The 16,870-nt window shown below is 45.3% G+C and overlaps 1 protein-coding gene across 1 annotated transcript; it reads left to right on the forward strand.

Annotated features, from left to right (window-relative positions):
- The first annotated feature begins 14,296 nt into the window (after nucleotides 1–14,296).
- On the forward strand, nucleotides 14,297–16,821 carry nudcd2 (NudC domain containing 2). Its single transcript, XM_023791572.2, has 4 exons — nucleotides 14,297–14,686; nucleotides 15,459–15,507; nucleotides 16,140–16,291; nucleotides 16,524–16,821. The coding sequence occupies exons 1-4, from the start codon at nucleotides 14,498–14,500 to the stop codon at nucleotides 16,602–16,604; spliced, it is 471 nt and encodes a 156-aa protein (XP_023647340.2). The 5' UTR covers nucleotides 14,297–14,497; the 3' UTR covers nucleotides 16,605–16,821.
- The last annotated feature ends 49 nt before the right edge of the window (nucleotides 16,822–16,870 follow it).

Consider the following 16,870-nt stretch of genomic DNA (forward strand, 5'->3'; position numbering starts at 1 on the left):
CAGAGAACTTTACAATAATCTACCTTTAAAATCTGAGCATTGCCAGTGTATGTATGTAGGTGATAATCCTCTCTTTTAAACAGTCTTACTCATTTATGGTGTGTTTTTATGAGTCTCACTGAACCACTATGAATTTCCATGATTTGCCACAAGGACTCAAGCTCTGTTTGAGCAGTGAAACAACACTGCCCCCTGCAGTGGAAAAGTTACTGGAAGGCCTTTCGTTTCATAAGCAATTTATGAGACATTTTATGGGAAAGAACCATAGTGACAGTACAATACAGCATACTATATTTTATAGTACATATTTAATTTATGGAGCAGACACCTTTATCCAAAGTGTTCCTTTTTTTGAGCAAGCAGGGTCAGTCAGTCCCTGGAGGAATTGGAGGCTAAGGACCGTATAACAGTGACATCACTATGCCAACCACTGGATTTGAACTGGTGACCTCTGATCACATGCAGAGTGTCCTGAAGCTCTGGGCCACACACTGCTCCACTGTACATTTCACACATGAGGAGTAATGTAGAGACAGTTATATTAGATTTATATATTGCAGCTTGCCAGTGAGGGGTGCAGTGCTATGGCTGCGGAAGGCCCTTGTCCTGGGTCTGGAGTGGGTGTTACGGACTCTAAGTGAATGAAGACACCCACTTAGGCATGCTGAGGAGCTTCCTGCTGTGGCACCATAAGTGGGCAGCAGTATGTTTTCATGTGTGTTTAACAGGCATGATGCAATTGTGTATTTGCAAGACAAGCACTGGAGTACTGCAGCTTGACGGTGTGATGGGAACAAATCTTATTAGAAGCCCTTATCCTTCTTTGGTGGCTGGGAGGCTCCGCAGCCCTCACAGCAGGCTCTGCATTCATGCGGGACCTCAATGCATTGATCAGTCCAGTTGGAGCGCCATAGATTCATATTTAGCTTAGCTGTCAGGCAGTTGGGTTACATGAGGGTGACTGCCATCAACACATTGTCTTGGAATGACATGTCGATTTTGTGAAAGGAATTAACGAGCATCAGTACAGCGAGTGCTTCAAGTGCACTATTAACCCCAAACCCTCCTACTTCACAGGGAGTATCACTGTGAGATTCTGACACTGCAAGTTCCTTTATAGATACCACCGGTATATTGGTTAACTAATACCAAGGGCTCCTGACTGGCACCAGCAATGATCTAGTTAACCAGTATTCCAATGAATGTCTGTTTTAAAAAGTCAATACACCAGACTATAGCATACTTAGGGTGAATGCTCCAGTTGCTATGCTGGTGTTCTGCTTCTAAGTTATTATCATAATCTGACAGTATGTGCAGGTGTGCCAAGGTGGTCCTGTGCCAAGGTTAGCAATCATGAATTTACCCTCAGCCTGCAAACACCCCATTAAGCTCACAGAAGATGCAAAACCTGTATGATGTCCTACTCAAATCAAAAGCCCAAAGGAATTACAGCAGGCTATCTTGTGTTCAGGATCAGACTCTGAGACCAGCACGTAGCCATCGATTCCACGTAACATGGAAATTCATAGGAATAAGTTAAAAGATACTCGAGTCCAGCTAGCAGTAAGTATCCTGAGAAGTGTTATGTTAACAGGAAGATATACATGAGTACTGTGGGAGCATTATTTTCCCTGATAGCTATTCCACTCTGCAGCTGTCTAATGCAAGTTTCATTTGTGTGGTGCATCCTATCAACAGCTCAATCAAGTCAAATTAGCTAAGCTCTCAAGTGGACCTAACAAGCACATACACATGAGGAGTCGGACTGAGCCATCCAGAGCTGGGAGTGTCCCAGTAAGGCATCAAACCATGGCACTAAACTGGGTCCAAGGGGACACCCAGACAGGAGGGAGCAAAAATGTGGACTGACTGTCAGGGAGCTGGGAGGGAGCAAAAATGTGGACTGACTGGGGGTCCCTGAAAAAAATAAACATTTGCCAGATCTACTTCTAATGTAAACGTCAGCAAGTTAAAGTCATACAATAAAAATAGTCAGTCAAGTTGCTAGAATGGTGTATGAATTCTTCTGCACTTCCTTCAAAAATTTTGCTCAGACCCCACTGATAATCAAAGATAATTTTGTAATGTACAAGGCTTTGTAATGTGCAAATAGGCAAGCGAATATGGAAAAGCGATAATGGATTTATGTATTTTATAAACGTACATGGTGTTTGATAGAAGCAAAGCATAGAGGCTCACCTCCTAGCAGGGAGACGGTATTAATTACGGATTTAATGGCGATGTGCAGTTTGGAGAGAGTACCGGAGCACCAAGGGACTCGAGGTAGGGAGGGATCAGTGTGATGCAGCTTGGAGTGATTTTAGTGTGGGGGATGTGTCACTGGTAACTGGTTAGGACTGCTGGCAGGGAAGATGGGTAATGAGAAGTGACCGATCACCGAGGGTGTGAGGAACCACAACGACACCTTGATTCTTTCCATCTGAATGTTTCATTTTGTGAATGAATTCTAACGTTAAAATGCTGATTTTTTTTTATATGGTAATTTAAATGTTTATATTGTTTTGGGGGCAGGACACCAACTACTCCCAGGGAGGGGGAAGGAAGGGGAAGGGGGGGGGGGGGGCTTTCAGGGGTCAGAGACACGAGCGAATAGTGAAATGGACGGGTTTCTCCCCGGCGTCCCTCCATGGATAGCAAACCACAGCAGGTTAAACTAAGAACAAGATGTTCAGGAAGAGCCACAGATTGGCAACAATCCTGGCCACAGGGAAGAAAAAGACAGAACAATTAATCTGATGTTTTAAGTGGTCCTTGTTAATCACCTGACACCCTTATTTGGCCACTCAGAGCGCAGAAAAGTACTCAGAGCAAATAGAATAAAACAGCAGAAAGAGAAGCCCTTTATATCCGACTGATTAAGACCATTAATCTCCCGGCATTTTCACGCTGACTCAGCCGCCCCTCTCTGGCGATGTCGTTTTTTTCTATGAAGTTATTATCTTTACAGGCAAATAATTTGAAAAAAAAGCAATCAGGAAAAATAATGAACTAGGCAATGATGGCAATAATGAAGTGAGACAAAGAGGTTAAAGAAATTTGTACCATGGCGCTTGATGCGTTTCTAATTTATCGTATTTATAAATTTAGGTCCTGCGTGTGAATCCGCAGCATCCACAGCGCCCATGTGACAATGCATGTGGTGATAATTAGATGCATAAAGCCATGGAGGGTGACACTGAAGAACACAACAGTATTCCTCCACCCGAGACACTATCAAAGACCCCCACACCGCAGGCGTGATCCTCATCCGCAGCCTTGGATCATCTTTATGCTGCTCCCAGATGTGAGGGAAAAATACAAAACGTACTTGAGAATTGAATAGGCGGGATACACCGATTTTAGTTACCTCCAAACCTGACAACCCTGCTCTGATATAACTCTCTCCCCCCGTTTTTAGGGTACAGCTCTTTGTCATTCCTGTTTTGCTACCCAGACACTATGATCCAGAGACAGCATCCATTCAGGCAGAAATTAATGCAGCACGACGTCGCCGTCCAGCACCTTACAGGCAGTGCGGTCTGGGTCCTCCGCTCCGTCGGCACGGAACAGCGCCGATGCGGCCGGTTCTTCGTTAATCGGGAGACCGTGCCTGGCGGCGGACCGGCTCCGCTCCCGCATGCCTCAAGCAGCCGGTGTCAGCTGACGCCCTGTCCGGCTTCGCTGATGTGGTCAGCCCGAGGCCATGTGACCTGCCCATGTGTCCACTCACGCCGCCCACCCACCACCCCACATCCTTATCGGGAAGGGCCCTGCTGCCTTTCTCCCCAGCCCGCCTGCCCCCGGGTCAACATATACTGATGGGCACTTCAGAGAGGCCTTGGGGAGGCTGCATGGAGGAGGGGGAGGCCAATGCGGCCCTATCACAGTATCATGCAGCCAGTGCCCTCACCAGAGGGTGTGGCCTCAGCAGGGGGGGCGGGGCAGCCCTCAAAATGGGCACATCACCATCCAGATAGCTGTTAAGATCCGTACGGCAAGGGTGAGTCTTACCGAACCATGTGACCCATCCTTACAAGCTGGGAGGCTCACCAAGTCACTAACTGAGTGACCTTTAACTGCTCTAATTGCACCAATCTGTCATATTTAGCACTGATTTCACTGAAATTCTGGTTTGTTTGCCTTCCTCTTAGACTCTGACCTTTAATATCTGCCAGTGACTTTATTATAAGCAGGAACATGCAGCCTGTCACATCTTGGCTGCCGCATCTGCCTGACTCTCTCGTCTCTTCCCTCACGTGGCCCTGATGGCCACACCTGACGCTTGTTGTACCTTATTAGTCTCGGATAAAAGTACCTGTTTGTTTCGACCTTGCTAGTCCAGTCATTGACATCGTACCTCCGTATTCCCTGTGCCCTGCCTCACTTCAGTCCTACTGTTTTGATCCCCCACGATCTTGTTTATTCCCTGTTTATGTGCTGTGAGTTTAATAAAACCCCTTTTGTTTCACCTCACCGCCTGCCCTCGAGTCCTTCATCCTTTGCAATGTGAGACAGAGAGTTTTGATTTAAAGGAGACACCAGAAACAACAGCATTGAGGTCCCTTATGAAAGAAATGCAATGATATTGTTAAACCAACACCAGCCACTCAAGAGAACCAAAGATAGTGAGAAAAATGCCGGATGTTCTGCTGGCAAACCCAGTGAGGGTGGGTAAGAATCCCAGGCTTCCCTTTTATTGTAATCTTCCAAGCTGCTGTAATACACTCTTATCAGCATAATCTCTCTGCAGTTTGGAGTCATTTTGTGAGGAAGGAGAAGATAATCCGTTTCCCCAGCAGGCACTAGGTCGGTCAACTGGCTGCTCCTCCGTTTTAAGGCCTCATTCAATATATATGACATATATTTGCTGGACATGATAGGCAAGCCAATGGGCACAGAGTGGGAGGCCATCTTGAAGAAGATGTGTGTATTTAAAACAATGTAAGTGAGACACAATTTTCTTGCAAATATCATACAGCCACATACAGCATAGCTGTCATTTCAGCTATGCTATGGTATGGTGGTATATTCATTGTAACACTGCTGATTCCTGCCTCAGAACCAACCTATTACACACCATATCCAAAAAATACACATGTATATCATTCAAATAATTGTTACTAAATTAAACAAACAATACATCCATATTATTCAGAAAAACATCGTACATTGGGCCAAGAACGCTTCCCGTTCCTCAAATAAGGACTTCCTTCCTTTATTCTGAGCCTCGACAAACATGTCCACCCTTGCCCTTATATAGGCTCTTGCTCCTTATAGTCCTCTAGGAAATTATACTGACCCCTAGAGGACAGGAGTATAATTGCAAACATCTGGTAACAAACCAGTGTTTTGTTATATCATACTGTACAGGAAATTATATCCAGTATATCGGATGAATGGGTATACTGCCCAGTGTTGTTCTGAAGATTGCAAAATCTGCATTTGCAAGGTAATATCACCACTATCAATAAAAAAGAAGAAATAATGAGTAGTAAACACACTAACCCAATAGAAGGTTATACCACTGGAGCAGAATCCAGCTGTTTCTGCAGCCAAAAGCCGCAGTGTGAAGGATTGCTTCACCTTCTCCAGTGCGGCCGCCAAGTTGTTGCACTTTGCAGTCACGTGATGGCAGATCTAGTAAATATACATCATTAGCCGAAGCTGGAATAGCCAATCAGAGTGAGATTGGCCCCTCGTAGGGAGGTTATAACAAGCCAGCAGACATGCCGCATGCAACAACAGCGTACTTTTACAGGACAGGATGAAATCATGGTACCTTGTTGGCATGGAAACACAGAGCAGAGCTTTGTACAGAATTTAAAAAAAACACAACTTATAAAACAGTACTATCAACTGATTGATTGATTTCCCTTCGAAGGGAATCTTTGATGACTTGCTGTCCATATCGTTTGTGTCATTCTTCTTGTGTTTTATTATTGTTGCACTGTAGTGGGTGTTTCTGCCTGTTTAGCTGAGGGCCGATGGGGGAAGCTTAGGGCAGTAAAGTCCACAGCAGCCTTAGGGCCAGCACTGTACTCAACATCTCCGATATAGAGGGAGAGCGATAGAGTAGCAAGACTGGCTTTGAATAGTGCTTGCAGGAAACATCCTGCAGTCCTGCCTCCAGTGAGCTGTATGGAAATAGCCAGTGAGGGTCTCAGTCTCCAGCAGACAGAGCAGACGATTGCAGCTCACCTCACAAGCAAGACAGAAGGTTCCTTCTGTGAACCCAGGGAAGAAGCAGCCCTCAGTGCATCCTGCTTTGGCATCGGAGCAACTTCTCAGGAGGGCAGCTCAACACTGCATGAGGCGAAATGCATTTGCTCAATTCTATCGATTTGCCCCAAGAACACTAAAGCCACAAATGCAACAGATGAAAACCAGAAAAGGCTCAAGGAAAAGCCTGAAACACGGGGCCAGAATCGTTTACCTACTGAACTACACGAGCAGGCAAGCTGCCCTACTCGCATGGGACAATTCTGTCTTTCCAGTCCAGTAAGTCTGTCACTGCAGCTTACTGGGGCAGCAACCAGCCCCTCCCACACCATGCACTCAAGCCACCTGTCATCCGTCATGTCCTGCCGCCGGCGATGGTTAGGAAAATATTTCTCTCTCACTCTGACACTGCGGCAGTGAGAGAAACAGGCCTATCAGCCCAAGTAGTGACATAAGGGCCCATCAGGCGGAAAAGTAATACTCTCAGGCTGGGGGAAAAGATTATAATTGAGCACACACACACGGTGACAGGGACGAAAGGCGCAGAAACGGGGTGTGACATCATCGGGCTGCCAGCACAGGTGGGAAGCCCGTGCAAAGATGGGGATAGAGACGTGTGAGCGCTGACGCGGTGAGCGAGCTTTGGCTGTCATCCAGAGCCCCGCCCACCAGCTTCAGGGGTTACCGGCATGGGTCAGGGATGCATGCACAGCCAGAAGGGGGCAGCATCGGGTTCAGGGCAGAAGTAGGACCCTGTAGGTAGGGAGAGGGACAATATTGGGTCTCAGCAGTTCAGTTTCCCCATAGAGCTTCTAGGAGGACACACACATGTGGCCTCAAAGGGGACAATATATGGCTAGGAATTAAATTAGCAAAGAAGCGACAGCCATTCTGAAAGTAGCCAAATATAGCACCTGGAATCAAAGCAAATATTTCTTCATTTCCTTTGGGACAATCAGGCACTATGTGATTAATGGCAGGTGTGGCTGTTTCTGGGTTTCGAACCCCTGCTAAAGATTGACACCTGCATGTCCCAGGTGGTGGGTTAAAACAGTTTGTGGGGAAGCAGAAAGCGCTAAAAACATTCCACGGCTAATGTCCCCCCCCTCCCCGAAAGGAGCATCCAGTGCTGCCCCCAGGGCTCTGCACCCATTTAATGGGCTCTGCAGCCTACGCTCAGTCTTCATCATACCATTACATCACTTCAACTGCAGCATGAAAGCACCACAGAAAAAAACACAGTACAAGACAAATAAATCAAAGCTAATGAAGCAAAAAGTGCCCCCACAACAGCAGCCGGTACGGCAGGAGTTTGCTTTCCACTGCCCAGCAAAGCAGAGGGCAGGGGGGGGGGGGTGATGATCAAGGCACATTATTTGTCTTTTTGGCCCCAGTGATAGTTGGTGTAAAAGCATTTTAAGTTGTGCCTCTGATCTAGAGCACTTCAGTGTGAAGATCACTCTGTGCCAAAAAAGAACTTAACAAAACCGTCGCCCGTTGCGGATTTGCCAGCATGGCGGGAAGCCTTTCTTGTCCGTGGATCCTGCTCATTTTTGCCCTCTGCTTAGATGACACGTGAACGGCAATCTCCTCAGAGCGGCACTGCAGTTTGGCTCCCTCCCCAGGAATGCCAGAGTGACGTTAGCACTCACCGGATTCCCTCACATCTCCCAGCAGACAGCTCAGGGGGACTGCAGATGTCAGAGAGGTCTCACTCCATCTCCTTCCCTGAGTGTCTAAGGACATCTCCACTTGACAACACCTCTTCTCTTAACACATACTGAGCATGTAGGCAAGTCTCAGGTTGCAATTATTTATTTTGCGGCTCAAAGATATACTGCTATTGTACCACTTTTTAAATTTAGTAATTTTTTACAATAGCAGTTCAGGAGTAATATTACAGACAAGAAAGATGCTTCAATGAGACACAATGAGATATCCAGGGTTTCTCTTGAGAAATAAAAAGGTCCTAAAGCAGTTGTCTCAAAACATAATAATGACATTACATGACATTGCAACTCATTTATTTCAGGAACGCTATAAGCTGTTTATGGGTATGTTGTCATTGTTCTGCTGCTGCTGTTGTTCCTGTATGTGCATTGCTTTGTTGTATTGTGTCGTTTGTATTGTAAAGCATCCTTGGGTGTGAGGAAGGCGCTATATAAATTAAACTTGCTATTATTATTATTATTATTATTATTATTATTATTATTATTGCATATTAAGACGGCACAGAGGCAGCAGAGATGAAGCAGTACTCCACCAAAAAAGGAAAAGCAAAACATTCATATAACATAATATATAATCACAACAAACATTTCCATGTGAAAATAAAAAAGCACAGCTGTTCAAAAAATTTCTGACAAAGCATTGTGCAAAACAGCACCACCCTTAGTTTGATAAAAGGAACTTCAATGAAGCAAAACATTTTCTGCCTCACTAAGCTAAAGGACGTTGATGTATCTCATCGTCTTCCATTTCATATTTGATTGAGTAGTTATGGAATGACGTGTTTTTAAACTCATCCAGTGATGCATGACTCACCTAGTCTTTCCAGTTAAGTAGGTTTATGTTCATTCTCGACACAACAATGACACACATTTAACCACTCAGAACATGAGTTCAGCAGTTCGTCAATGTTCCTTGTCGCTTTGTGAACAAGGAATTGGTATACTCTACGTCAGGGGTGGCCAATCTTATCCGCAAAGGGCTGGTGTGTATGCGGGTTTTCGCTGCGACTCCCTAATTAGATTACTAATTAGAGGACCGATTAGCTGAAGAGTCCTCACACCTGGGTTTGAACAGCTGACCTACAGGTTATCCCAAAAACCTGCATACACACCGGCCCTTTGCGGATAAGATTGGCCACTCCTGCTCTATGTGAAAGAGCCAAGAATTAAAATATTTCGATTTGTAAATATTATTCTTGGTGATTGATTGTGGCTAACGACAAGTATATACTGTAAATAAGAACATTAATTTCTTTGTTCGGTTTTTTGTCTGTGCAGTAGCGCGATTAAGTATCTTGAGATATGTGAGGATTAGAGTTTGCACCTGTCATATATATTACTCAATGCCATTTTGAGAAAACATGCAACGCAATTTGTCTCTCGTATTTTCAGCCTGTGCAATCAACCCACTGGGTTCCTGTGGACCCAGATAGGTGGGGGGTGGGCTCCATAAACCTGAATTTGGCAACCCCAGCGAGGGCTGGGAGTGTCCATGACACGGTGAGGAAAATCCCTGAGATTCTGAAAAGGCTGATTACTGCGATTTCATTCGCAGCTGTCAGAAGCTGGCATTCAGCGGACACGATGAGAGTGAAAACTCTGACAACAAAGGAAACCGAAGGAGTTTACAGGCGTGCTTTACCGGGATGACAATATTCTTTTTGGGCGCTGTGTTTTTGTTGCTCATGTAATGTAGAGCAAAACAATAATTACTTTGATGAATGCACTGCATTAATTTTACTTGTACTGTATTTCTATAATGATTGTATCTCAGGTCCATACATACATGGGTATTTTTAAAAATAATTTTGCAGAGGATCCTCACTTCACAAGGCAGATTCCTGGCATTCCTGGGAATTACCTCACCCTACCCACTCATCCTTTCCTCCATTTTATCATGTCAGCCGCAGCAGGAAACTCCCTACTGAATGTGCAGGAAATCACTTGACTTGATGGAGGGAGGTAAGTGTGGAGCAAGAGGGAGACAAGAAAGTGGGTTTGACCTGGTCACAGAGACACAAAACATCAGACAGGTAGAGAGGCAATGCGGTAAAACCCAACCGCTATCAAGAAAACTCAAATTAATGAGCAATTCAGAACAGACAAGTAACGTTTTAAAGAATCCATCCATCCACTGATAACCTGGAAAGGGTGATGGGGAGGGACTGCAGGCTGCCAGGCACACAGATACAGCAGAGGGTACCAGAGTACCCAGAGGATTTCCTGACACAGGATTTCTTTTGGCTTTATCTTTTGCCCTGAATCATTTGTAATAGCTGTTGTTTCAATATCAATTAACAGAGGTTCTGTATCATACCAAATTTCAACTGTACAGCTTTTATTATTTAAAACCGCGCTCTAAACACTGTCTGGAGGAAAAATGATTTAGGTTGCCAAGATAAGAGATTTGGGCTTTTTACAACATCACTTCTAACTCACCAAATTTAATTTCTCTAAATTGATAAGACAGATGGTGCAGAGATATGTGGAGTTTTCGTCTTGCCCTGCAGAAAAAATCCAAGAAAAATATGCCATATATAAAGCTTATGAAATGTGAACAATATCACAGAGCACAGTCGGTCAAGCAGGCGGCTCCATTACTTCTTTCTAAACCACACTCTGGCCTTATTAATTGATTTGATGTCACAAAGGCTGATTAAGCTGCCTAGCAAGGCCATCTGACCTATTGTTTTGTTTCTCTAATTTCTAGACAGACTTATTAACTATTAAAATCTGATATGATCCAGTCTTGTTTTATATAAACAGCCCAAAATATTCAGAGATTCCCTGTCAATTTCCATGTGTGTTTCCAGCAATGACGACTACATATGCAATTCAGGTTATACAAACATACTCTGTTCGATCTCCTGACTTCTGGGCAAATTGCGCTGCTTGTTTTGGTGCCTAGTTGATGCGCCCCCCCCCCCCTTATTTTACCAGTTGACACGTGCTGGTGGATATTCAGATGGTGGCCGGTACTGCAGCGGGTGTCCTCATGGGACAGGAACCAGCAGGCCCATATGCTAACCAGCACACGGTGTTCTGTTGTCATGCTGGAGCAGGCGGTGCCCGGGCTATCACGGAGGGAGGCCCTGCAGGGGGCGTGTTCACGCATCCGGGGCGTTGCCCTTCTGCCCCTCAGAGGTGAACAGTTCAGGTCCAGAAAGTATAAATCCGGACCAAGGTTTTGTTTCAACCAACCAGTAGAGTACGCTGTGACTCTTTGGCTCCGTCTGAATTCAGGGACTGTACCCTTCTAAGGCTGCACTGGAAGACCGAATGTGTCACAGCAGTGTGACAAGGCTGTCCCATTTTAAAGGCTCTTTGAAACGCAGCCTAGGTAAGCGTCCTTCTTTTCCTGCTCCGTGAAGGATGCACCCGATGGATCCTTCACAGCCCAGCATATCCTAAGATTCATTGCACAGAGGTAAAGGCAATCGGAGCGGTGCTTCGTGACCCAAGCGTAAGGGCGGGAACAGCTGGTGACGCAAATAGGAAATGATCTGTCGGCCAGACCGTCCCATTCCACGATGCTTCCTGAATGACCATCGCAGAGCGCAGGATACACTTTCATAGACCGCGTCCTTCGAAGAATGCTACCCCTGAATTCAGACACAGCCTTTATGCTTGGCTGGAAGAAAATCTCTGTCTGGATTTTTAACTTCCGGACCTGAACTATCCACCCCTGCAGCCCCTTCTAACACATGAAAGTCCCTCCGCGGCTGACACTGCACCACTGACACTGCACCACTGACACTGCGCCACTCTTCATAACCTTTTTTACACTTCTGCTTTTTTTCCTTTTCTTTTCTTTCCTTTTCTTCCTTTCACAATAACAGCCCTGTCAACAGAAATGTGACTTACTCATCAAGTGCCAGGTGGTTCTCCAAGTGCAGTGATTTGCCACAGTCAGAGAAATGCTTAGAATCAATCATCAGGACCACAGAGGGAAGTGCAAGATTTGTATGAGAGATTTTTGACCGGGGGCTGAAGGATCACACTGGCATGCAGTCCAAATCATACATGTTCCCAAAGATTAAGAAGGGTTACGATTAAACTTAAAGGTGAAATGTTTCATAAAAGTATTCTATAGTATAAACACCTTTTAAGTGATAAGGAGATCAGGAAAGTCCTCTGTTGCCTCCTGCCGTGAAACGTTAATTGTGTTTTCCAGTCTAAAAAAAAGTGTGCACCTCTGCTGCCATCTAGTGGACAAACTAGTGTCTAAATAGCACGTATAGAGTGAGCATCTCAGGCAGGGGAATCACTTACTTGGTGCCCTTTGCTGCTCGGGACGGGCTCCAGGCTCATTGCCTGCCGTGCATTATTTATGTGGTTATAACAGACAAATGAAATCAAAAACGGGCTCAAACAAAGCCTATGTACAGGTCCAGTGGGTGGTTGATAATGTGGTGTATATCAAACATCCAACTGACTGCCAACAATTCATTCAGAGCCTATCCCAGGAAGGGGACATTCTAGATGGGATTCCAATCCGATGCAGGACATATTACACACGTCCATATTTACACTCATCCATAGTTAGGCATGTCAATAGTTACACGTGTCCATAGCTTGACATATCTGTATTTGTAGTAGTAGTATTGATGGTAAGATCATGCCCCATCAATATCGTGGGAGTGTCTGTTTAGGGGGGTAGGGGAAACCAAACCTAATCCCTTGGACACGCCCCTGGGGGGTGCCATTTAACAGAATGATCATCCCGCTCCCAGCATGGAACACCACAAAACCTGCCTCCTCCCGGGTCTCTCTGGTGAGGCGTGCACAGCAGCCCACCCAAGGCAGCTCCAAAATACTGTGCAAAATGCACCCTCTACACAGCACCCTTTACACAGCACCCTCTATAGAGCACCCTCTGCACAGCACCCTGCACAGCACCCTCTACACAGCACCCTCTACACAGCACCCTCTGCACAGCACCCTGCACAGCACCCTCTGCACAGCACCTGCATGGCAGTGGGCATATTCTCAAGGCCCCGCCCCCTTGGCTCCAGACGTTATTTCCATCCTCTTCCCAAAAATTCATCTCCCTCCTATGTGCAAAATGCACCCTCTACACAGCACCCTTTACACAGCACCCTCTATAGAGCACCCTCTGCACAGCTCCCTCTACACAGCACCCTGCACAGCACCCTCTGCACAGCACCCTCTACACAGCACCCTCTGCACAGCACCCTCTACACAGCACCCTCTGCACAGCACCCTCTGCACAGCACCTGCATGGCAGTGGGCACATTCTCAAGGCCCCGCCCCCTTGGCTCCAGACGTTATTTTCATCCTCTTCCCAAAAATTCATCTCCCTCCTAATGGGCCATTCAGTTCCCAGCTACAGGGCACTACAGGCCACAGGTGTCGACAGATCATTGAGTGTAACCCACAGCCTGCTATGCTGTAAAGGCACGTCTTCCAAACACACCAAGTCCCAGCCACATGACCTGCTGACTGCGGCCAGGAGCTCCCCTCTAATGCCACCCCAGCTGGCCAATCACACCGCCGGCTTGCCAGGACCCTGCAGGCTGCCGGTCACCAGCAGAGAGACCTGCCCCGCCTCCCAGAATGGTGCCAATCAGGGCTGAAGGGGGCTGTGAAAGCAAATGAAGGCATGGAAGGTGGATTACAGGAAGCGAAGAAATGTGGCCGAACACAGGAAGAAATACGAAATGCTCAGTTTTATATTCAATTTTGCGTTATTATTGTCATCTAATATTGAATGTTAATTTCACTCTATTTCTTCTTTATTCCATACATACAAGTACGACTTGGAACATAACACAGGCAATGTTGCGTCGCTTAGCAACAGACTGGAGGCTGTTATGATGGTGTCACTAAAACTGGCAAACAAGCTTCCCGCCTACTCTAAGGTTGCAGCCAAGTTGTACATTGAAACCAGCCTGTTTAACTTACTGTTAACCCACAACCTAGTGAAGCCAATGGCTGTGATCTCAGCACACCTTACAGACTGTATGTGGGGCAGTAAGCGTGGTCTCTCTGATGACCGGCGAATTTTACTGATACCAATGTTATGCCATATATTCCATCTATTTTAATGATATTTATAATCAGCTTGTGAGTTAGGTAACACGTATTTTAGATGAATACTTTTGCATGTATTTGAGTAATAATGTTTCATCGCAACAGTACTTCCATGGTAATAATATAACTGCCAATGTCATACTTGCAATGTTTCGCAGTTACCCTACGATTGTTGTATGTGATGAATTGTGGTTATACGCCTCGAAGATTCACTATGCTTTTGGGTGTAGTTACAGGCATATTGGAATCCGCGAAGGAGGGTGAGGTTCATTTCCTGTCTGATTTTTTTTTTCGCTATTGGTTCCCTTTTGATGACGTCTTATTTCAGCGTCCAAGTGTTATGAAATGCCAGAAAGCAGGGGTAGATATCAGTACGATATTTAGTTATTTGTACAGCAGATCTGTTTTAAGCCAGTAAACAAACACGTCTCAGAGTGATATATACATTTGAGAACTTCGTAAAATTAGCAGCTTGTTGCCAACTGCAGTCAGTCATGTCTGTGCATTTCGAGGAAAGGAGCGGCGTCGTGCCCTGTAAGACCCTGTGGGGGTCTTGGTATCAGACTATGGAGGAAGTTTTTATAGAGGTAAACGTACCTTCGGGAACTTCGGCCAAAGAAATCAAGTGTAATCTCGGAAGCAGCCAGATCGAGCTATGTGCGAAAGGAAAGGAGATCATTAAGGTAGGAGTGAACACCGGTTTAGCATATCACCGCACTGCTGCTCCGATCTGTCATGATGTGAGCAGTCAGGTCCCTCGGCTGGACCATCCTGGGTGTTTTTGCTGTCTTGCTGAGGACCATGCAGCCGATGCAGTGATGAGAGCCGCGTGGGTCGTGCTGCTTTAGTGACCCATGCTGTCTGCCCGTCGGTGCTCTGGTTTGCTCTCTGTTTCTGGTGATGGCGATAGGACAGTAATGGTACTGCATTGCATAAATAACATCGGTTTTCAAAATCGTCTTTTGCTTCTTAATGTTAATCTAGTGTAAGTAATACATGGGGGACATTAAGGTCAAATGCATCTGCCCCCCTAACAGAGCAACTGGCCCCAGTCTGCCCCCCCCCCCCCCCCCCCCCCCGATGAACAGGTCATGAAAAGGCCACTGTAATTTTTTATTTTTATAAGAAAAAGTTGTGATATCCCCTTGTAAGCTATGTAATCCACCCTTCAAAAAAAAGAATCACTGACTGCTCTTTTTACGTAATATATACCTGCAGTTTGCACCTTGTTATATATCCTAGCACAGTCACTCTCGCTGTACTTACAGTCTGTACTTTATGCCTCGGACCACCTCATGTATATTTTGCATACAACCATAATTTACACTTGTATATTTATTTGTATATTGTATATTTTATTTGTACCTGGTTAGATGCTAACAGCGTATCATTTGCTCTGTACCTGTACTCAGGACAATGACAATAAAGTTGAATCTAATATAATCTGATTTCCAGGGAAAGCTGTTCGGTACGACTGTGTCGGATGAATCAACGTGGACTCTAGGTGAGATTGTTATTCTTGAAAACCAGCAGCTGATGAAGAATGACTGCTCAATGTTATCAGTAAGCTTGGATACATATTTCGAATTTTAAAGCTTTTTGAGGGTGTTTTTTGTAGATTAATTTATTTTTACAAAAAACAGCTGTAATTTCGGTTGATTTTTGTCCAGCAAAGCACCAACTTGGGCAGTAAATAAAAACGCTCATGTTTTGCTTTTTGGCATGTGAATGGCGAGTAGTTTACCAAAATATGCAGCTCAGGTTTTACTGTCATCTAGACTCCTTTGTTTGGCACCTGTACATGGTGGGTGTAAATTAGAAAATGATAGGGGGCTGATTTGAAAATACTTGAAAAGATTTTTTCTTTTAAAAGTAAACAGTGATTGAAAAAGACAGCAGATGTGGTCACGAGTAATACTTAGTAATACTAAGAGTCTTACTCTATGTGTATAATAAACTTTTCTATGTATGTAATAAACTTTGTTACTCATGGATCTAAAAAACTTGGCATTGTGACATCTGGGACATATTATACTTGAATATAGGATACATGTTAACGTGACAGCGTTACGGTAACATGGATCATGGACTCGGTCGATGACTGCAGCTTAACCCTCATGCTGTCTGTCCAACCAGAGGACGGCAAGCTAATTCGCATCATTCTAATGAAGACGAACCGGGAGGCAGGAAATTGCTGGCTGTCACTCTTGGAGGGCCAGTATTGTGCCGACCCGTGGGTCCAGGACCAGATGCAGAGGAAACTAACTCTGGAGAGATTCCAGAGAGAGGTATAAAGGCAGAAGTTGTACCCTTGGTTGAGTATGTTTGTCTGTCCCTGTGGATCATGGGTAGGAATGAGGTGTTTACATGACACCCCTGGGAGTGATGGGCAACGAAACATGGCAGTCTGTAGCCTGGGGGCTGTGCACTGCTACCACTGCCATCAGCTGGTTTCGGGACCAGGGTGTGGGAGTCATGGTTTGTGAATTTTTGTAGTGACTTACTACTGTGCCTTTACAGAATCCTGGATTTGACTTCAGTGGTGCAGAAATTTCAGGAAATTTTGCTGGTGGTGGACCAGATTTTTCAAACTTGAAATGAGACATTTATGGGTGACCCCCCCCAATGACAAAAGATGAAAACCACAGACTTCCATTACTTCCCTGACCAGTGGAGGACCTCGCAGTGTGAAATTTGGTTGGACGAGTTCTCTGGAGCTGGGAGCACGACACGAGAAGGGGTCAATGTTAGTTCAGTTCTGGGAACTGGCAAAGCGTTGTGACACCGACATAATAAAGACTGTTTGTGATTAAATAGGTTTACCGTCTGATCTGATGAGTTTCATTGTGGAAAAATTAAGTGAAGCA

Source organism: Paramormyrops kingsleyae, chromosome 10, assembly GCF_048594095.1.
Source record: "Paramormyrops kingsleyae isolate MSU_618 chromosome 10, PKINGS_0.4, whole genome shotgun sequence".
NCBI classification, from domain to species: domain Eukaryota; kingdom Metazoa; phylum Chordata; class Actinopteri; order Osteoglossiformes; family Mormyridae; genus Paramormyrops; species Paramormyrops kingsleyae.